We start from the raw sequence: 16,098 nt of genomic DNA, 5'->3' as shown, positions 1-16,098 counted from the left end.
TTATTAGACTACTCGTGCATTCATGTTTCACTGTTGAGCTGCGGCTTTATAAACAGTTAAAGGTCACAAGATAATCCGAGGCATCTGAAATATTTTTCTTGACTTTTCTTGAGCCAAACTGAATCCTGGTTCAGGCTTGAAGACAATAGTGGTTTAAAGAAACAACACTGACGGCTGGACAGTGGGAGACTTGTGGGTTTGTCATGTTAACGTCACAAACTTTATTGACCCAACTGTCTCCTCTGACATCCTTTCTACATCCCTTTTGTTCAACAGAATCATATAGAGATAAAAGATTCCGACGAAGAAAATTTAATTGAATTCCTGGCAGCGTGAGAAAGCTTTAAAACAGCTTGTAGATGTTTTATGTTAGGAAATGAAATGGAAATGCTCAATTTACGAGCCCATAAATTGCTAACTTTGTAATCTGGTGCTAATTATGCAAAAAACAGAGACAAACGTCTTCATGAACTATTGTTGATTTCCAGATGAGACTCTTCAAAGAACTGTACAGGAAATTAATTGAACAGCAAGATGTAAGAATAAAAAATGAAAACATCCAAATGATTAAAACAGTTTTCAAAATATTTCTAAAGACGAAACAGGTGTTGTTTGAGTCCTTTAAACAAAGGCCAAACACAGTGGAGCTTTTGTGCAGCTGTGTTTTCTGTTGAGGACGGTTTTTAACATTTCCATCTTTTACCATGTTTCTGTGACCTCTGACCTCTCTGAATGACTGAAACATAAAAATAATTCCTGTCTCACAATAACTCTTCTGTCCACTTCTGTCTTATCGTTGTCATGCTCACACACTCCATTGTCTTTCTTATCTGTATTGCATTTCTTATCAGTGACCTGGATCCCAGATCACAGCAGCCACGGCATTGTGATGCCAACCGGCTGCATTACCATCATCCTTTCAGCACTTTTACGTTTCTGAGTTTATGTTGAGGTTTGGCATCTTGGCTCATTACTTCAGTCCGGTTTAAAATGAGCTGCAGCTCTTCCAGCTCTGATAGAAACAGCACTTTGAGCAGCCACAGAAGAAGCTCAGACTCTGAAATCTCTCCTGGTTCATGTGAAAGTCACCGAGTGATATTCTCCAAACACAGAAGAAACTTTAAATCAAATGAAATCAAAAATAGCAAACAATGACTCACAGCTCTGGCTTTGCATTACTTGTTCTGGGTAATTGTGCAATTGCTTTAGTATAAATTCAGTATGACTCACCTCGGCCTCATTGTGTTCTGCTGTTAGAGCGTCACAAAGTTCAGGCTTCAATCAAAAACACACATTTTCTTTAGTATAAACAAAGTAGGAATATCAGCTGTGCGTCACAATTAGCTGTGTGTGAACCGTCAAATAACAACAAGCTAATTGAATGACTATGTTAAGTTTCTCCTCACTGACTCACTGATGACCGAAATATTTCAGCTCATTCTTCTGTGGGAACGACAACTCTTCCACACCATCGTCTGTACTGTAATGACTAACCTACACAGCTAAAGTGAACGTGACAAGAAGTGGTGGTAGAGGAAATATTCAGACATTTCACTTTAGTAAATTTTAATAAATACTTCATTACTAGTAGTCCTATATTGAAAAAAGGGTTCAAAGTTTAAGTACTCAATACAGATTACAATCAGTGAGCTTTAGAGATGCTAGTTGGTGGAATTTGTTATCTTTGGACTGTTTCCCTCTTTTTCTACTCTTTATGCTAAGCTAACTGGCTGCAGGCTGAAGCGTCATATAGCCACTGTGAGGTCACCTGTTGGTTTGTGGCCTACAGTTTTGAAGGCTTAAGTTTGGCGTTCCTGTTTTTTTTGGAGTGACCATATTTGGATGAGAGGGTGGAGCTGGGGAGGATGTGCATTACTACACCTAAATCCTGATTGGATCTAACTGAGGACACATGGACGTGTCCTTGTGGTGACTCAGTGATTTTTAACTCAAACCCTGCTTTATCTATTTTAATCTAAATGGGACCAAACCTTACGAAATGAACATCATGCTGTGTGGAAGAAGATTTGAAACTAGAGATTGAGACCATAAATTCAGCTGGAACCTGTTCATTGAGGTGATGAATCAAGTGAAAAGTAGAGTCATTTACTCATAAACTTCCATACAATCAACTTTTTTTGCAACCAGTGGAGTCTCCCCCTGCAGGCCATTAAGAATGCAGTTTTAGGCCATTTCTGCATTGGCTTCACTTTTCAGACCCAGAAACTCAGTCCACTGTTTATACTGTCTATGGCACCTACATTACCCAGAATGCAACATGAGCACCAACAGTTGTATAACAGATTCAGGTGTGTTGTGCTAGCAGCAGCCTGTATTCAGCAGCAGAAATTAGGATCAGCTACTTCTTTCTGACTCCACACCAACGATGTGTTTCAGTTTCTAAATTTATGTCTTCAATGACGCTGACTGTGCTGTCCTCACAACACGTGTCTGTGTGCTGCTAGACAGCTAGCGAACCACTTAAGCAAACTCCGTACACAAGGCTTTCTTTTCTTGTTTTTATGGAGCCATCTTATAGTCAACATGCCAGTTATTGAGACGACAATGGTGACAAACGTTGACAAATGGTAACTGTAACATACAGAAAAATACAATTAATATCTATAAGAAATGTGGTATGCTAACACGAACATGTAGCTAATACACGCAGCTAACAATGGCATCCGCCAACGGAAACACAATTGACTTACCAAACACTAATTCATAACATTTGTGGCCTCTATGTAAGTGCTTTGTACACATAATACTTACAAAGACGAACATTTCCCGAGGCTCAAACGCTTTAGAGTCAGCACAGCTCACTATGAGGGTTTTAATGATGTTAATTTTTGCCGTACCGCTAGCTCTCGTGAGGAAAACCAAAGATTGTCTATTGATTGTGAGGAGCACCCACTCTACGGAAACCAAACGATCTTTTACGAAGGGTGTCTCACTCTGACATTTTTAACCATAACATTTTAACAGTTTTTAACCATGAAAGTAACTTATTTATTTAAACATTCTGAACTTACTTGTGACCTTATAACTTAAAGTTAACCAAAGGCATGACACTGACTCAAATGACATCACCCGAGGTAATTGATCAGACTTCACACAGCTCCGTCGGGATTTTTCACAGTGCAATAGAACTCATTGTAGTTTCAACAGCTGCAGTTGTTGAATCCAGACAAACAGCTGCTTTATTTCAATAAACGCGACAAAGTTCTGATGTATTAACAGGCGAGCTGCATGTTTTTATGTATGTCAGAATATCACCATGAAACTTCTTCTACTTTGACATCTTTATAGAGAGACTGACGATAGAAACCTTCATATGAGGAAATACAGTGACTGAGTTTGGTGACTCAGAGGCTACGAATGCTCATCAATGACACTTAGAAATATCTGTGGCTTCGTCTTTCAAGCCTGGGCCCAGTTGCTGAGTCATAACAAAAGGCGTTTATTGATGAACAGAAAATCACCTTAACAGAGAGAACTCCTTCAAAGTGAAAGGAACCAAAAAACACCACTGCAGAAAAAGTAGCAAAATAACGGCAAAACACAATAAACACCACAAGGGCGAGAACTCACTCAGGAGGCAGAAAAACAGAAAGAGTCTAGGAGCAAACTCACTAGAAAGAATCACACAGCAAGCAAACACTGGAGACGCACGGAGAGAGAGACTGGTGATCAAGACAGGAGCTAGACTAGTATGGCAAGTGCATAGAGAATATTCTGGCACAGGAGTCAAACTGGAGCTGGCTTAAGAAGCCGGTTGATTAGCCGATGAGGCGCAGGTGTGTCTAATGAAGCCCACACCTGAGGAGATCAGGCCTGCCTCTCTCTTGCGCTCAGCCTACTGACAGAGGGGGAGGAAAGAAAACACCGTTAGACCAGGGAGAGAACACACAGGAACCAAATCATAACACAGCACGTAATGCTGTCGTGGATCATCGTGTAGTTGTTTAAACTCCAACCCTTATTTTCGCCTGGATGAGTCACAGCAACTCAGAGTGAAGTGTGACGACACGCATGAACACAACACATGAAACAAAGACACCTCAGAGCACTTTGAGCCACTATGCTGTTTTATATGCTGAATGTCACAAACTAAAGCTTCACTCTGGAATCCCAAATAACACCAAAAATTCACATATTTTACAAGGAAACATGAATTTTGAGTCATTCTGATTTTAAAAACTTATTTTTTTACTTTCACACATTTTTAGTGCTGATCACAGAAAGTCAAACTGTCACACAAACCAACATTCAAACAATCAATGCTTTTATTTTTTTTAAGTTTCCTAGGCTTGCAGATGTGGGAGGAGCCAGAGAACTAGACTCCACCCCCACATGAAAGCTTAGTTACAAATGATATGTTACAAATTTTAACTGCAACATAGTAAACTTTTACAAACAGAAAATCACAAAAACATTAAAAAAAAATCTTATCTCAAGCTTCACTTAATTTTTTTCTGGAGCTTTCAACCACATGCGTCTTCCTCAGCGGTTTGCTCAGTTCAAATGTATCAGCTGATGAAGACTGTGAGCTGCAGTTGAAAGCCACACCAGTCAGTGGATCTCGAGCAAAGACTTGTTTTGTCTCCACGCATTTTAGGAGCTCACGTTAGACCTGTGGAAACAGCTCGTTCTGGTCTCGAGTCTGTCAGGATGTGGATGATGTTCGTGCAACGCGTTGACGAAGGATTATCATTCCAGCAGAATCCGTAAAAACAGAACGAGTGAAAAGAAAACAAACAAAAACACTAAGAATGTGTCGAAAACCTCTGCATCTCCGTCTCAAACCCCATTTACACTGAGTCATTTTACGCGTCCTGTTTCAGAGAATCATGTGATCAAAGTGTAACTGCATCAAAGAAGAAAGCGAGGTGTGTCACACCTGATTCTGGATTTAAAATATCACAGTGTTTAAATACTCTGCTGCAAGTCAAAGTCCTTCATTCAGATGCTTTACTGAAGTAAAAGTACAAAACTATTGCATCAAAATATACTTAAAGTATTCATTACATAGAATGGCCCATTTCAAAATAATGTGTTCATCACTTTAATGTTTTAGCTGGTAAAGGTGGAGCTAATTTTAATGCAGGATATACAAGTTTTATATTCAGTATATATATATAAAGTTATATTCCTACTACTTATGCTGCTGTCTGTAACGCCCTAATTTATAGGGGATTAATAAAGTCTCATCTTATCTGAATTTCCCTCCAGGGATCAAAACTCTCTTAATCTACAAATATCACAACATATGTTTTGTCGTATTAATCAGAATCTGCAAAGTAACAACAGTTATCAAATAAATGTCATGAACTAAAAACTACAATATTCCCCTTGGACATGTAGTGGATACAAGTATTTAAGGTAGCAGGAAAGAGAAAATCCTGAAGTAAAGTACAAGTACCTCAAAACCTCTTCAGCTACTGCCGATTTGAATACAGCTGTAAGGGTAACAGTGCCACCTTCTGGACTGGAGTGCGTCCAACGCGACTGGATGTAGATGAAAGTGTGCAAAATTTGGATTCAATCCAGATATGAGACACTTGAAATGAGACATGTAAACAGGGCCAGAATCTACGTACAAACGTTAGAAACATTATTCAGCAAACACGTTTCTCACAGTCTACAGGATGAGGAGAGAAGGATTGTCACAGTAGCCTGTATTTACAACAATATGTACACACATTTACTGTACACACACACACACACACACACACACAGAGCTGTGTGTGACTTACATTCATTTCCAGGAGACTTAGCACAAGTCTTCACTTTAAAACTGAAAGATTTACCTTCTGGGGTTTTGAATTTCGTCCTTATAACTAAGACAAGTCCTCACAATGTGACAGTGTGGACAGGTTTATCTCGCCCCAACATGAATAATGCACACATACACACGAGCGATATTTTTGTAAATGTACTACAATAGTACTAATGACTTTCCTTCCTCCATTTCAGTTTTTGGGTGTGAAATGGAGAGAAAAGATGCATTTTTATACTTAGTAAATTCAATTAACTGCTCTTTTTTATGGGAAGTTTTCCTTTGAGACAACTTTATTGATAAAACAGGAAGTAATCCTTTGACGGAGCCGCCTGTGTTTTTCACTGGACGTCCTTCATCAGCTGAACACGAGTGTCTTTCCTTTCGCTCTTTAATCCTGTTTGTCTTCTGATTCCTGTTCTCAGTTTGTCAGATCGACTCTGTGACAAAACTCACACAGACGCTGAACTTTTCACACACACTCGCAAAGACATATTAGCTGTGGACACACACACGCACGTAGCGCTCCGCAGCATTTGGTGGGCTGCTCAGTAACACGACGATGTGAGTCGTGTCATTTTTCAAAATGAAAGCTGCTGACTGCTCATAACGTTTGTGTGAAGTCCAAGATGAAGTCTTTGACTCACCTGCCAAAAGTCCTGTTAGCACTCCCTACAGGCTGTGGTGCTCATTACTGCCACTGGACAGAACAGCTGCTGATGACTTGCCCGTTAAAGTCTGTCCTGAGGGTGGCACTAGAGGAAAGGTCATGTGGTCACTAAAAACATGAGGATAACGGATAATGATCAGGCGTGTGTATTTGTTTTTGGGCCCCTGCTGACCAACCCAAGTCTTAAAACCTGGTTTTTGACCCCCACCCCCACCCCACAGAAAAACAAAGAGACCATGAACTGAAGACAAGCAGAATTTAGGTGTTCATGACCTTTGGCCTTTGGCAGGTGAGAACTTTAAACCTTGTGTGTGTGCTCGTGTCAGTTCAGTGATGAGGAACAACAAACACCACTGAATGTTGTGTCTCACTCCTTCTTCTTCCTCTCTCCTCCTCTTCTTCCTCCTTCATGCTTCCAACCACCACCAGCGCCTGCGTTGAGTCACAAGACTGTTTCTCCGCGTCCTCGTCGTATGTTGAGTCCATCACGTTCGGCCTTGACCTTCCTCCAGCCTCTCTTCCTCTCCTCCTGGAAAGTCTGGGTAGGCCAACAGCCTCGCAGGTGCGTTTGGCAAGCACTGCCAGCTCCTGCCGGGCAAGTGGGTTGAAGACGATGTAGAGCAGGGGGTTGATGCAAGCCGGCAGTGGAGCCACAAGAAGCAGTACCCCCTTCGCTGCCTCCGGCCCCACGGCGGAGAGACGTAGCAGGGAGGAGAAGGAGAGGAAAGCGACAGGGAGGTAGAGGAGGCAGTCTGAAAAGAGCAGCCAGGCTACATGTCGAGTCAACGCCACCTCCTCTTCAGTGGCGGGTGGAGCTTTGTGGGCCCGGCAGTAGAGGCGAGTGTAGGCGACCGTCATGAGGAGGAAGCACAATGAGTCGAGGAGCACCAGGGAGACTGTGAAGGCCAGGGAGGATGAGGAGGAGGAGGAAGGCAGCGGCAAACAGAGGGAGGTGCTACTATGTCCGGCCACCAGGGGGGGCAGTGTGACGGCCAGGCCCAACAGAAAACACAGATGGACAGCCAGACGGATGGAGAGCGGTGAGGGGGAGCGACCTGCAGGGGAAGGACAGTGAGATCAAAACCCGGGGAAAACTTTCCAGGTGTGTGTGTGTGTGTGTGTGAGTGTGTGTGTGTGTGTGTGTGTGTGTGTGTGTGAGTGAGTGAGTGAGTGAGTGCGCATGTTTTTCACACCATTGTGTCCGTCAGTTTTGTGGCAGCGTGCAGTGGCGGCCAAGCATCGCTCCAGAGCTGCAAGGGTGAGCAGGAAAAGGCCCGTCTGCGAAGCGAAGACACACAGGAAGCCGCTGAGTCGACACAGGAAGCTGCTCTCCCACCTTGCTCCGTACCTGCAACATGAAGAGTCCCAGAACTGACTTCCCCTTGAGCTAAGAGATTCTTATTTTGAAATTTCTCCTTTATTAAGAGTCTTTTAATAGCCTTTTCAGTGTGATGATTGCAGATTAAAGTAGATCAAGTCCCCCAGGGTCCCTATTATTTGGTTTTGTACCTCCAGAAGCTGCCAAATGTCCAGGCGTCCACCGCCGCCAACCAGCCGCTCCAAACTCCCATCAGGCCATTCACCAGGGCCAGTAGACCAACTAGCAGCTTGGGCGGTGTCAGCGAGGAGGCTGGGGAAAAGAAAACTGACAGGAGGACCAGGCTGTTGCTGACCAACGAGAGCACCGCGATGAGCCACATCCCCCCACGGATCAACCAGCTGCCGAGCAGATGGAGGCAGGGGCGGAAAGGTCCTGCAGGACGATCAAACCAAAAATCACTTTACGATCAATCCATAAATCATCAATAAATCCTTTTTAATTAATGTGATGTTTCTTGTGTCTATGATTTTCACGACCGGTGTGAGAGGAGGTAGTAAATCACTGAGGGTGGGGGCAGGTAAGGATAACCTTGTCTCCTTCACTTGACTGTAAATAATCGTAAATAGTATTTTATAGGTGTTATATGTAATATGTGTGGAAGTTTAGTGATAATCTGACATATATTTAGTATTAAACCACTGCAGTAGCAGTTCAGACCTGCAGCTTTAGTTTTAAGGTGTGTGTGTGTGTGTGTGTGTGTGTGTGTGTGCGCATCTCCGGGTGTGTGTGTGTTACCTGGTGTAGGGCTGCAGTGGACAGAGTGTTGAAGTTTGGGTTGATCTTCAAACTCCAGCAGGAAAGCATCCCAGTCCTGATCTGCTGTAAAGACACCACAAGGACAGCAGTCAGTATTTACAGACTTTTATTTTGAAATATCACTCATTTGCTCATCTCACAATGTTAACGACTCCTCACAGCTCAGTCTCCAGTGTCATGGCGGTATTTAGCAGAAAAACCAGCATAAGATGCCAATTAAGACTAAGGGTTAGGTAACAAGCTGCGCCATTCCTCCACCGGCAGACACTGATATCATGATGGGACACTCTGAGCTGCTGATGCTGCGTCGGACTCCAAGCGGCTCTGATTAAATAACTGATGATCAACTCTGAAACAGGCAGTGGGAAGTGCTCTCTTTGCTTTGGAGGTGACGGTGTGTGTCTGCCGTCACCTTGGCTGGACAGGACGGAGGTCTGTTTCCCAGTAGAGTCTGCTGCCTCCTCTCTCTCCCAGGATGAACCTCCTCCTCTCCTCTCACAGGAGACGAAGGCACAGCACTGGAAGGCATAAGGAAGCTCCATCACCCTGAACACACACAAAACCACTTTTTCATCTTTGCTATTGAACAGCAGATGTACTAACACGCTCAGATAAACAAGCAGAATGTCCCTTTAAACACTGTCCGACGGCCACAACAGAGATGTGCGTACGTGTGTGTGGATGTGTGTGCGTGTGTGTGTGTGTGTGTGTGTGTTCACCTGACTCTGGGCAGGTCCTCTCGGGGTATTAACTCCATCAGCTGTGTGTTTCCAACCAATCGCAGGTGAGTTAAACCATGCAGACCAATCAGAGGCAGAGACGACAGCTGATTGGATGACAGGTCACTGCAGAGAGAGATAACATCAGGATGTTTCCATGACTACCATCACTTTGGGGACATCTCGAATCTGCTCTGTCGTCCCGAAGGCTCGTTTTATGTGCGTATTTACGCATTAGCCTTACTGACCACTCATTTACCCATTCACACACACATTAACACGCTCATCAGCAGCAGATGCTAACAGCTGTCTCGACACTGCGAGCTAACGGGGAGGTTTCCTCACTGAGGAGGTCACTCACAGTTTGGTCAGAGCGGGCAGAGCGGAGAAGGAGTTCGGCTTCATTGATGACAGTCTGTTCCATGATAGGTCGCTGCAGAGAGACGGAGTTAGAGAACTTACCCAGAATCAGTTTGAGTTCACTGTATCTCTGCATGTTAACATGGATTAAACAGCAAAGCATCACGAGCTGTCATTTAACAGCCAGTCTTTGTTTGTAATCCCAGGATTAAAGGACGTGTGTGTAAATTATAATACTCTTATTCCGCTAATACTGTAATAACATAAGTCACGATGTTCAGAGAGGCGTCACTGAGGATGAAGGAGAACACGGTGAACGTTAATGTGTTACTTGATTGATGTCATCACCTCCAGGTTTTTAGTTTAAAAGGAAATTTAACTGTTGTTATTAATACCAGATGTAAATAATATTGCAGTATATAAGGTCATTAAAATCAGATCTTATTGCTTCACCAGCCACAACATCAAAGTGATGAACACATGAATGCTTTAATTATTATAGTTCAATAAAATCATAAACATACACCTAACCCTACTTTTACTTTTGGTACTTCAAATTTTGCTGCTAATACTGTACTTTTGTTGAATATATGACTTTTACTTGAAACAGAGTATTTCTTCGGAGTATCATTCATAGTATTTCTGTGTAGATTTCTGACTCTGAGCCAATCTATGGCATCATACCATCAACCAGCAGACCACCTGCATCTGTGTGTGTTTCCATTTGGAAGTATTTAAAGAGGGCATCCTCGGATCACTGCTGAGGATCTCCAGCCTAATTAAACCTGCAGACTGAGAGTGTGTGTGTGTGTGCGTGTGTATGTGCATGTGTGTGTGTGTGTGTGTGTGTGTGTGTGTGTGTGTGTGTTCTTACAGAGAGCGCAGTGACATCAGACCGTGGAAGGTGTTCTCCTCCAGTTCCTCTATCTCGTTATGGTGCAGATCACTGCGAGACACACACACACACACACACACACACACAGATATTTCTGAGTGATTTGACTGGTCAAACATAGACTAACCCTAATTATTCCCATAATTAACAGCTGGCTGATCAACATGAAATGATGAAAGCGTTAAAAGATGAAACTCACATCTTCTGAATGCTCTCACAGCCAGAGAAGCTGGGAAGAGTCTGGATCTGATTATAGGAGAGATCACTGCGGAAAGAAAGTGTCAGCTGTCAACACTGTGCAAAAGTCCAAGGAACACTGAACGCATCACGGTCAACACGTCAACACGCGGCAGACGAAGCATCGTATTAAAAATATTAAGTATCCAGCATCTGATGTTTTTCTGCCGGCAACATGCCGTGATGCCGGTCAGTCTGTCCAGACTGAATTATCCCAACAACCACATCAGCGATAACATAAAAGACGGACAAGTGGACAAATTAACGGACTACAATTTCAATACAAAGTGGTAAATATTGTGTGTTTAATCAGTTTATACTTGGACTTACAGCAGCTGAAGATTTTGAAGCTGCTCACACACTGAACTGGGCAGAGATTTGATCCGAGCTCCTGTGATAGTCCTACACACACACATACACACACACACACACACACACACAAAAAACCATATTACATGTGTGAGGTCATGGTCTGCTCAATGGCACTTGGGCAGTGTAGGCGTGAGGGGCATTAAACCTTGATTCTGCTGTATTATGAGCCCAAATAGGACAGGGGTCAATGCAGTGGTGTGTTCAAGTGCATCAAAGGTGCGATACATAGTAGTATGGTGTGTTCAGGTGCCTTGGAGGTGTAGTGGATAATGCAAGGATGTGTTCAAGTACTTTTTAAGTGCATTACTGTGAGTTCAGCTACATTTAGGTTGAATTAGGTTGTACTATGGTGTGTTCAGGTGCATCACAATTGTATTAGGTTGTCCTATGGCGTGTTCAGGAATAGTGAACATGTATGCAAATGTGACTAGGTAAATTATGGTGCATTCAGGAACATTTAAAAATCATTATGGTGCATTTATGAACCTTTTGAAAGCGTTATGGTGTGTTTCGGAGCACATGGCACTGATTAAGACAAATTAAACAATGCTAAAAATAAAACAATTACTAAGAAAACCCCATTAGATGCACGCCGTTAGTCTTATTTAATCTTATAATAAACTCTGGGCATAAATGAAAGCTAGCGATGCCACATTTTAGACGGATTTCAGTGGACATCAAATGTACATTCAATGTCCTGTTGAGACAGGACGTTGAGACATTCAGTAACGCTGTGTGGGATCATTTAAAGGCAGCGAGCTGAAGAATGTGTGACAGTTCAGAGTTTTTATTTCCACCTACCGGTTCAGCGTGAGGTTACTGTTAAACACACGCTTCCTTCACATACGAGTTTAAATGGAAAAATACAAGAAAATAAACATTGTGAAGGTGTTTATTATGACATGGAAAACTGGGTCGCAATGGGGGGGGGCTGTACGGATTAATAACAGCAGTTTGATTTGGGCTTCAGCTCTCAAAACACACTGATGTCAACTACAGCAGCAAACACACGCAGATATGAAGCATTCCTCTGTCTGTGTGTGTGTGTGTGTGTGTGTGATTGTGTGTGCGTGTATGTGCTTGTGTTTGTCTCACAGGCTTTCCAGGCTCTTGGTTCCTGTCAGATCTGGAAACTCAGTGAGATCTGCAGCTCCATTCAGAGAGCTGAGAGACACAGAGGGTTCGTGTTAGTTTCCAGCTGAGAGACAAAGAAACGTCGTCGCTTTTCGTTTGCTTTGTGTTTACATTCTTCGTCTGCTTAGCGTCTAATTTACTGAGGCGGCGGCTAATCCTGAATCAGCACATTGGACTGGTTTCCTCCTGATGAAGGAGAGTTCACAAACTGAAAGTTAAAGTGCTCTGATACTCAGATAGAATTGCAGTACAACTTCATGAGAAACTCAGAACCATCAAACTAATTTCAGAGGACACGATTAAAGTTGGATGACATGAGCCTTTATCACTTTTGGGAAACAAATCATCGTTTCCCTTTTAGGCCACTTCCTGTTACGAGTTTCTTATTCAAATCAGGACGTGCTGCACATTTTATTTTCCGGAATCACCAGGAGGATTTATGTGAACAATTTCAGCATTTAAGGTTTATATTGTCCATTTCTCATCAAGGAGAATGAGACAAAAGCACAGTGATGCTCACATGTTGCTCAGATCACTGAAACGTCACGCAGAGAGCAGCAACCATGTGTGACGGCTCAATTTGTTCATGAGGACCAGGGCTATTGATCTGATGATTGACAGCGAGACGGACCAATTGGTTACAGATATGCTGTTCCTGCTTTGACGTCACACATCGGTTGTGCAGCACACACAGGTGTTTTCACTTTCTGCCCAATTAAGACTTGTTACAGGACTGTGTGGGTGTGTCCACAGAGCTTGATTGACATCTGTCTGTTCCACCATTCTCATCCTTTTTTTCTCATCAAGTTCGGTGACTTTAAGTAATTGAGCAGAGGTTTAACTGATACAACTATCATCTCACACAGAACACACAAACCCAGGAATGTTTTCAGACCACGCACACAGACTATCATTCAACCATTTCACTACGATGAGCGCACGTTCAGCACGAACATTAACGTGGCAGTGCTGAACGTGCGCTCTCTTTTAAACAAGACCTTTTTAATGAATGATGTTATTTTAGATCATAAGTTAGACTGCCTTCTTTTAACCGAGACATGGCTTGGCACTGACGCACCTGTTGCTCTCAACGAGGCTTCCCCGCCAAATTTTAACTTTTTATTTTCTACTAGAGGGGGTAGAAAAGGAGGTGGAACTGCATCAATAGTAAATAACACACTGACTTCTACTGTAGTGTCTTTTAACAGTTTCTCATCATTTGAGCACCACGCCTTTGTTTTTAGCAGCCCTCCAATTCTCTGCATTACTGTATATAGACCACCCCATCACTCTAGCTCTTTTATCAGTGAATTTTCAGATCTTTTATCAATCATTCACACTTCTTACAACAGAATTTTAATAACTGGTGATTTTAACCTACATGTTGATGACACCTCGGATCCAATATCCAGAGAATTTTTAAATCTTTTAAACTGTCTAGATTTTAAGCAGCACGTCACGCAGCCAACTCACAACAGAGGACACACCCTGGACCTGGTCATAACCCATGGCCTGTCCATTGGTGTGCCCTCTGTTGTCGACCTGGCTGTGTCTGACCACTACTGTGTGTTTTTTAATATCACCAGTTTTAACCAGCGGGATGCCCCGGTGAGAACAGTGAGGAGGCGCTACCTAACTTCTGAAGTGGCTGCAAATTTTATCAAGATTTTACAGAGTACTCCTGCTGAAATTTTACCTGCACCATGTGATTTTATTGTTGATAGTTTTAACAGCAAGCTGACGTCAACTCTCGACTCAGTAGCTCCACTTTTAACTAAAACAATCACAAAAAAACCTATACCCCCGTGGAGAAACAACAGTGAAATAAAAAAAACTGAAAAGAGAATGCAGGAGTACCGAGAGGAGATGGAGGAAAACTAAACTATCAGTCCACCTCGAGACTCTACGGCAACAACTCAAAAGCTACAATAACGCAGTTAAACAGGCAAGAATTTCTCATTTCTCACAACTTATCATAGACCACAAAAACAATCCCCGGTTCCTCTTCTCCACCTTTGATATTTTAACAAGCACAAGTTTTAATAAAGTTCTTAACAAGCCATCAGATGCTCTCTGTGAGAACTTTGCAGACCACTTCAGAACTAAAATCAAGGACATCGGATGCAGCCTTTTATCCCAACAAGTTTTAACTGTTAATACACCTAACTTGCTGTCTTTGACCGAGGAAACACTGGAGAGTTTTGCCCTGGTTGATGCGAGGACACTTGGTCGAGTTTTCTCCCAAGTAAACCCAACAACCTGCCTTTTAGATCCAATTCCCACTTCACTTTTAAAATCATTTTATGGATTCTTTGAGGAACAGTTTTTAAACATTATGAATTGCTCCCTTCAGACGGGTGTCTTCCCCACCGCTTTTAAAACAGCTGTGGTAAAGCTCCTTCTGAAGAAGAGCACTTTAGACCCCAACGTTTTTAAAAACTACCGACCTGTATCCAACTTACCCTTTTTAAGTAAAATTTTAGAAAAACTGGTTTTTAACCAAGTCACTGACTTTTTAAACAGAAACAACATTTTAGAGAGACATCAGTCTGGTTTTAGGATCAACCACAGTACCGAGACAGCACTTTTAAAGATTTTAAATGACATCAGGTGGAACTTAGATAACAAGAAACTCACAGTCTTGGTTCTACTGGATCTAAGCGCCGCCTTTGATACAGTAGACCATCACATTTTATTAAATAGACTCAGACACCTGGTCGGCCTCTCTGGTACTGTTTTTAACTGGTTCCACTCTTATCTCACAGACCGATGTTTTTATGTAAGTATGGATACTTGTTCCTCAGGAACCCATGAAATTAGCTGTGGGGTTCCCCAAGGCTCAATTTTAGGTCCAATTCTTTTTAATCTTTATATGCTTCCTCTCGGAGACGTCATTAGGAGACACGGCATCAGTTTCCATAGCTATGCTGATGACACACAGCTGTACATTGCCGTGTCTCCTGATGATACAGGGCCAATTGATGCTCTTTTTAACTGCATTTTAGACATCAAGTCATGGATGGCAGGGAATTTCCTACAGCTCAACCAGGACAAAACAGAGGTTTTAGTTATAGGTCCTGAAGGCCAGACTGAGAAACTTTTACCAAAACTACAAGATTTTAAACCAACCCAATCTGTAAAAAACCTGGGCGTGATTTTTGACTCTGAGCTGACTTTTATCCCACATATCAAAAATATAACAAAGATAGGCTTTTATCATCTTAAGAACATAGCCAGAGTCCGCCCGTTTCTCTCTCAGGCCAGCACAGAGGTGCTAATGCATGCTTTTATTTCCTGTTGTTTAGATTACTGTAATGCCCTGCTCTCTGGTCTTCCTAAAAAGAGTATTTCATACCTCCAATTGCTGCAAAACTCAGCCGCACGCGTGCTGACAAAGACCAGAGGACGGGCCCACATTACACCAGTTTTACAGTCGCTGCATTGGCTCCCTGTCCGCTTCAGGATCGATTTTAAGGTTCTTTTACTAGTTTTTAAATGTCTTAACGGGCTTGCACCCTCTTACTTATCTGATCTGCTTTTACCATATCAACCCTCGCGGACCCTGAGGTCCTCCGACACCGGCCTTTTATCCATACCAAAAGCCAGAACAAAAACACATGGTGAGGCGGCATTTAGCCACTATGCCCCACGCCTGTGGAACAGCCTGCCAGAGGGCCTCAGGACTGCAGAGACTGTTGACATTTTTAAAAAAAGGTTAAAGACACACCTTTTTAATCAGGCTTTTAACTGCCTTCAAATTCTTCTTATGTTTTTATCATTTATCTTATGTTGATG

General features: G+C 42.6%; 1 protein-coding gene across 1 annotated transcript in view; it reads right to left on the bottom strand.

The window, feature by feature from the left end:
- Positions 1–4,017: 4,017 nt before the first annotated feature.
- Positions 4,018–16,098, bottom strand: part of LOC143315185 (leucine-rich repeat-containing G-protein coupled receptor 5-like) — a 34,547-nt gene continuing 22,466 nt past the window's right edge. Inside the window, exons 10-20 of the mRNA XM_076722720.1 lie at positions 12,265–12,333; positions 11,128–11,199; positions 10,760–10,825; positions 10,540–10,611; positions 9,667–9,738; positions 9,306–9,431; positions 8,999–9,132; positions 8,566–8,649; positions 7,959–8,202; positions 7,643–7,797; positions 4,018–7,504 (exon numbers count right to left, since the gene is read on the bottom strand). Coding sequence (XP_076578835.1) covers positions 6,777–7,504; positions 7,643–7,797; positions 7,959–8,202; positions 8,566–8,649; positions 8,999–9,132; positions 9,306–9,431; positions 9,667–9,738; positions 10,540–10,611; positions 10,760–10,825; positions 11,128–11,199; positions 12,265–12,333 — 1,822 coding nt within the window. The 3' untranslated portion in view covers positions 4,018–6,776. The remainder of the gene's footprint in view (positions 7,505–7,642; positions 7,798–7,958; positions 8,203–8,565; positions 8,650–8,998; positions 9,133–9,305; positions 9,432–9,666; positions 9,739–10,539; positions 10,612–10,759; positions 10,826–11,127; positions 11,200–12,264; positions 12,334–16,098) is intronic.

The sequence above is a fragment of the Chaetodon auriga genome, chromosome 22, assembly GCF_051107435.1.
Source record: "Chaetodon auriga isolate fChaAug3 chromosome 22, fChaAug3.hap1, whole genome shotgun sequence".
NCBI lineage: Eukaryota > Metazoa > Chordata > Actinopteri > Chaetodontiformes > Chaetodontidae > Chaetodon > Chaetodon auriga.
This window is presented reverse-complemented; position numbering and strand designations above follow the sequence as displayed.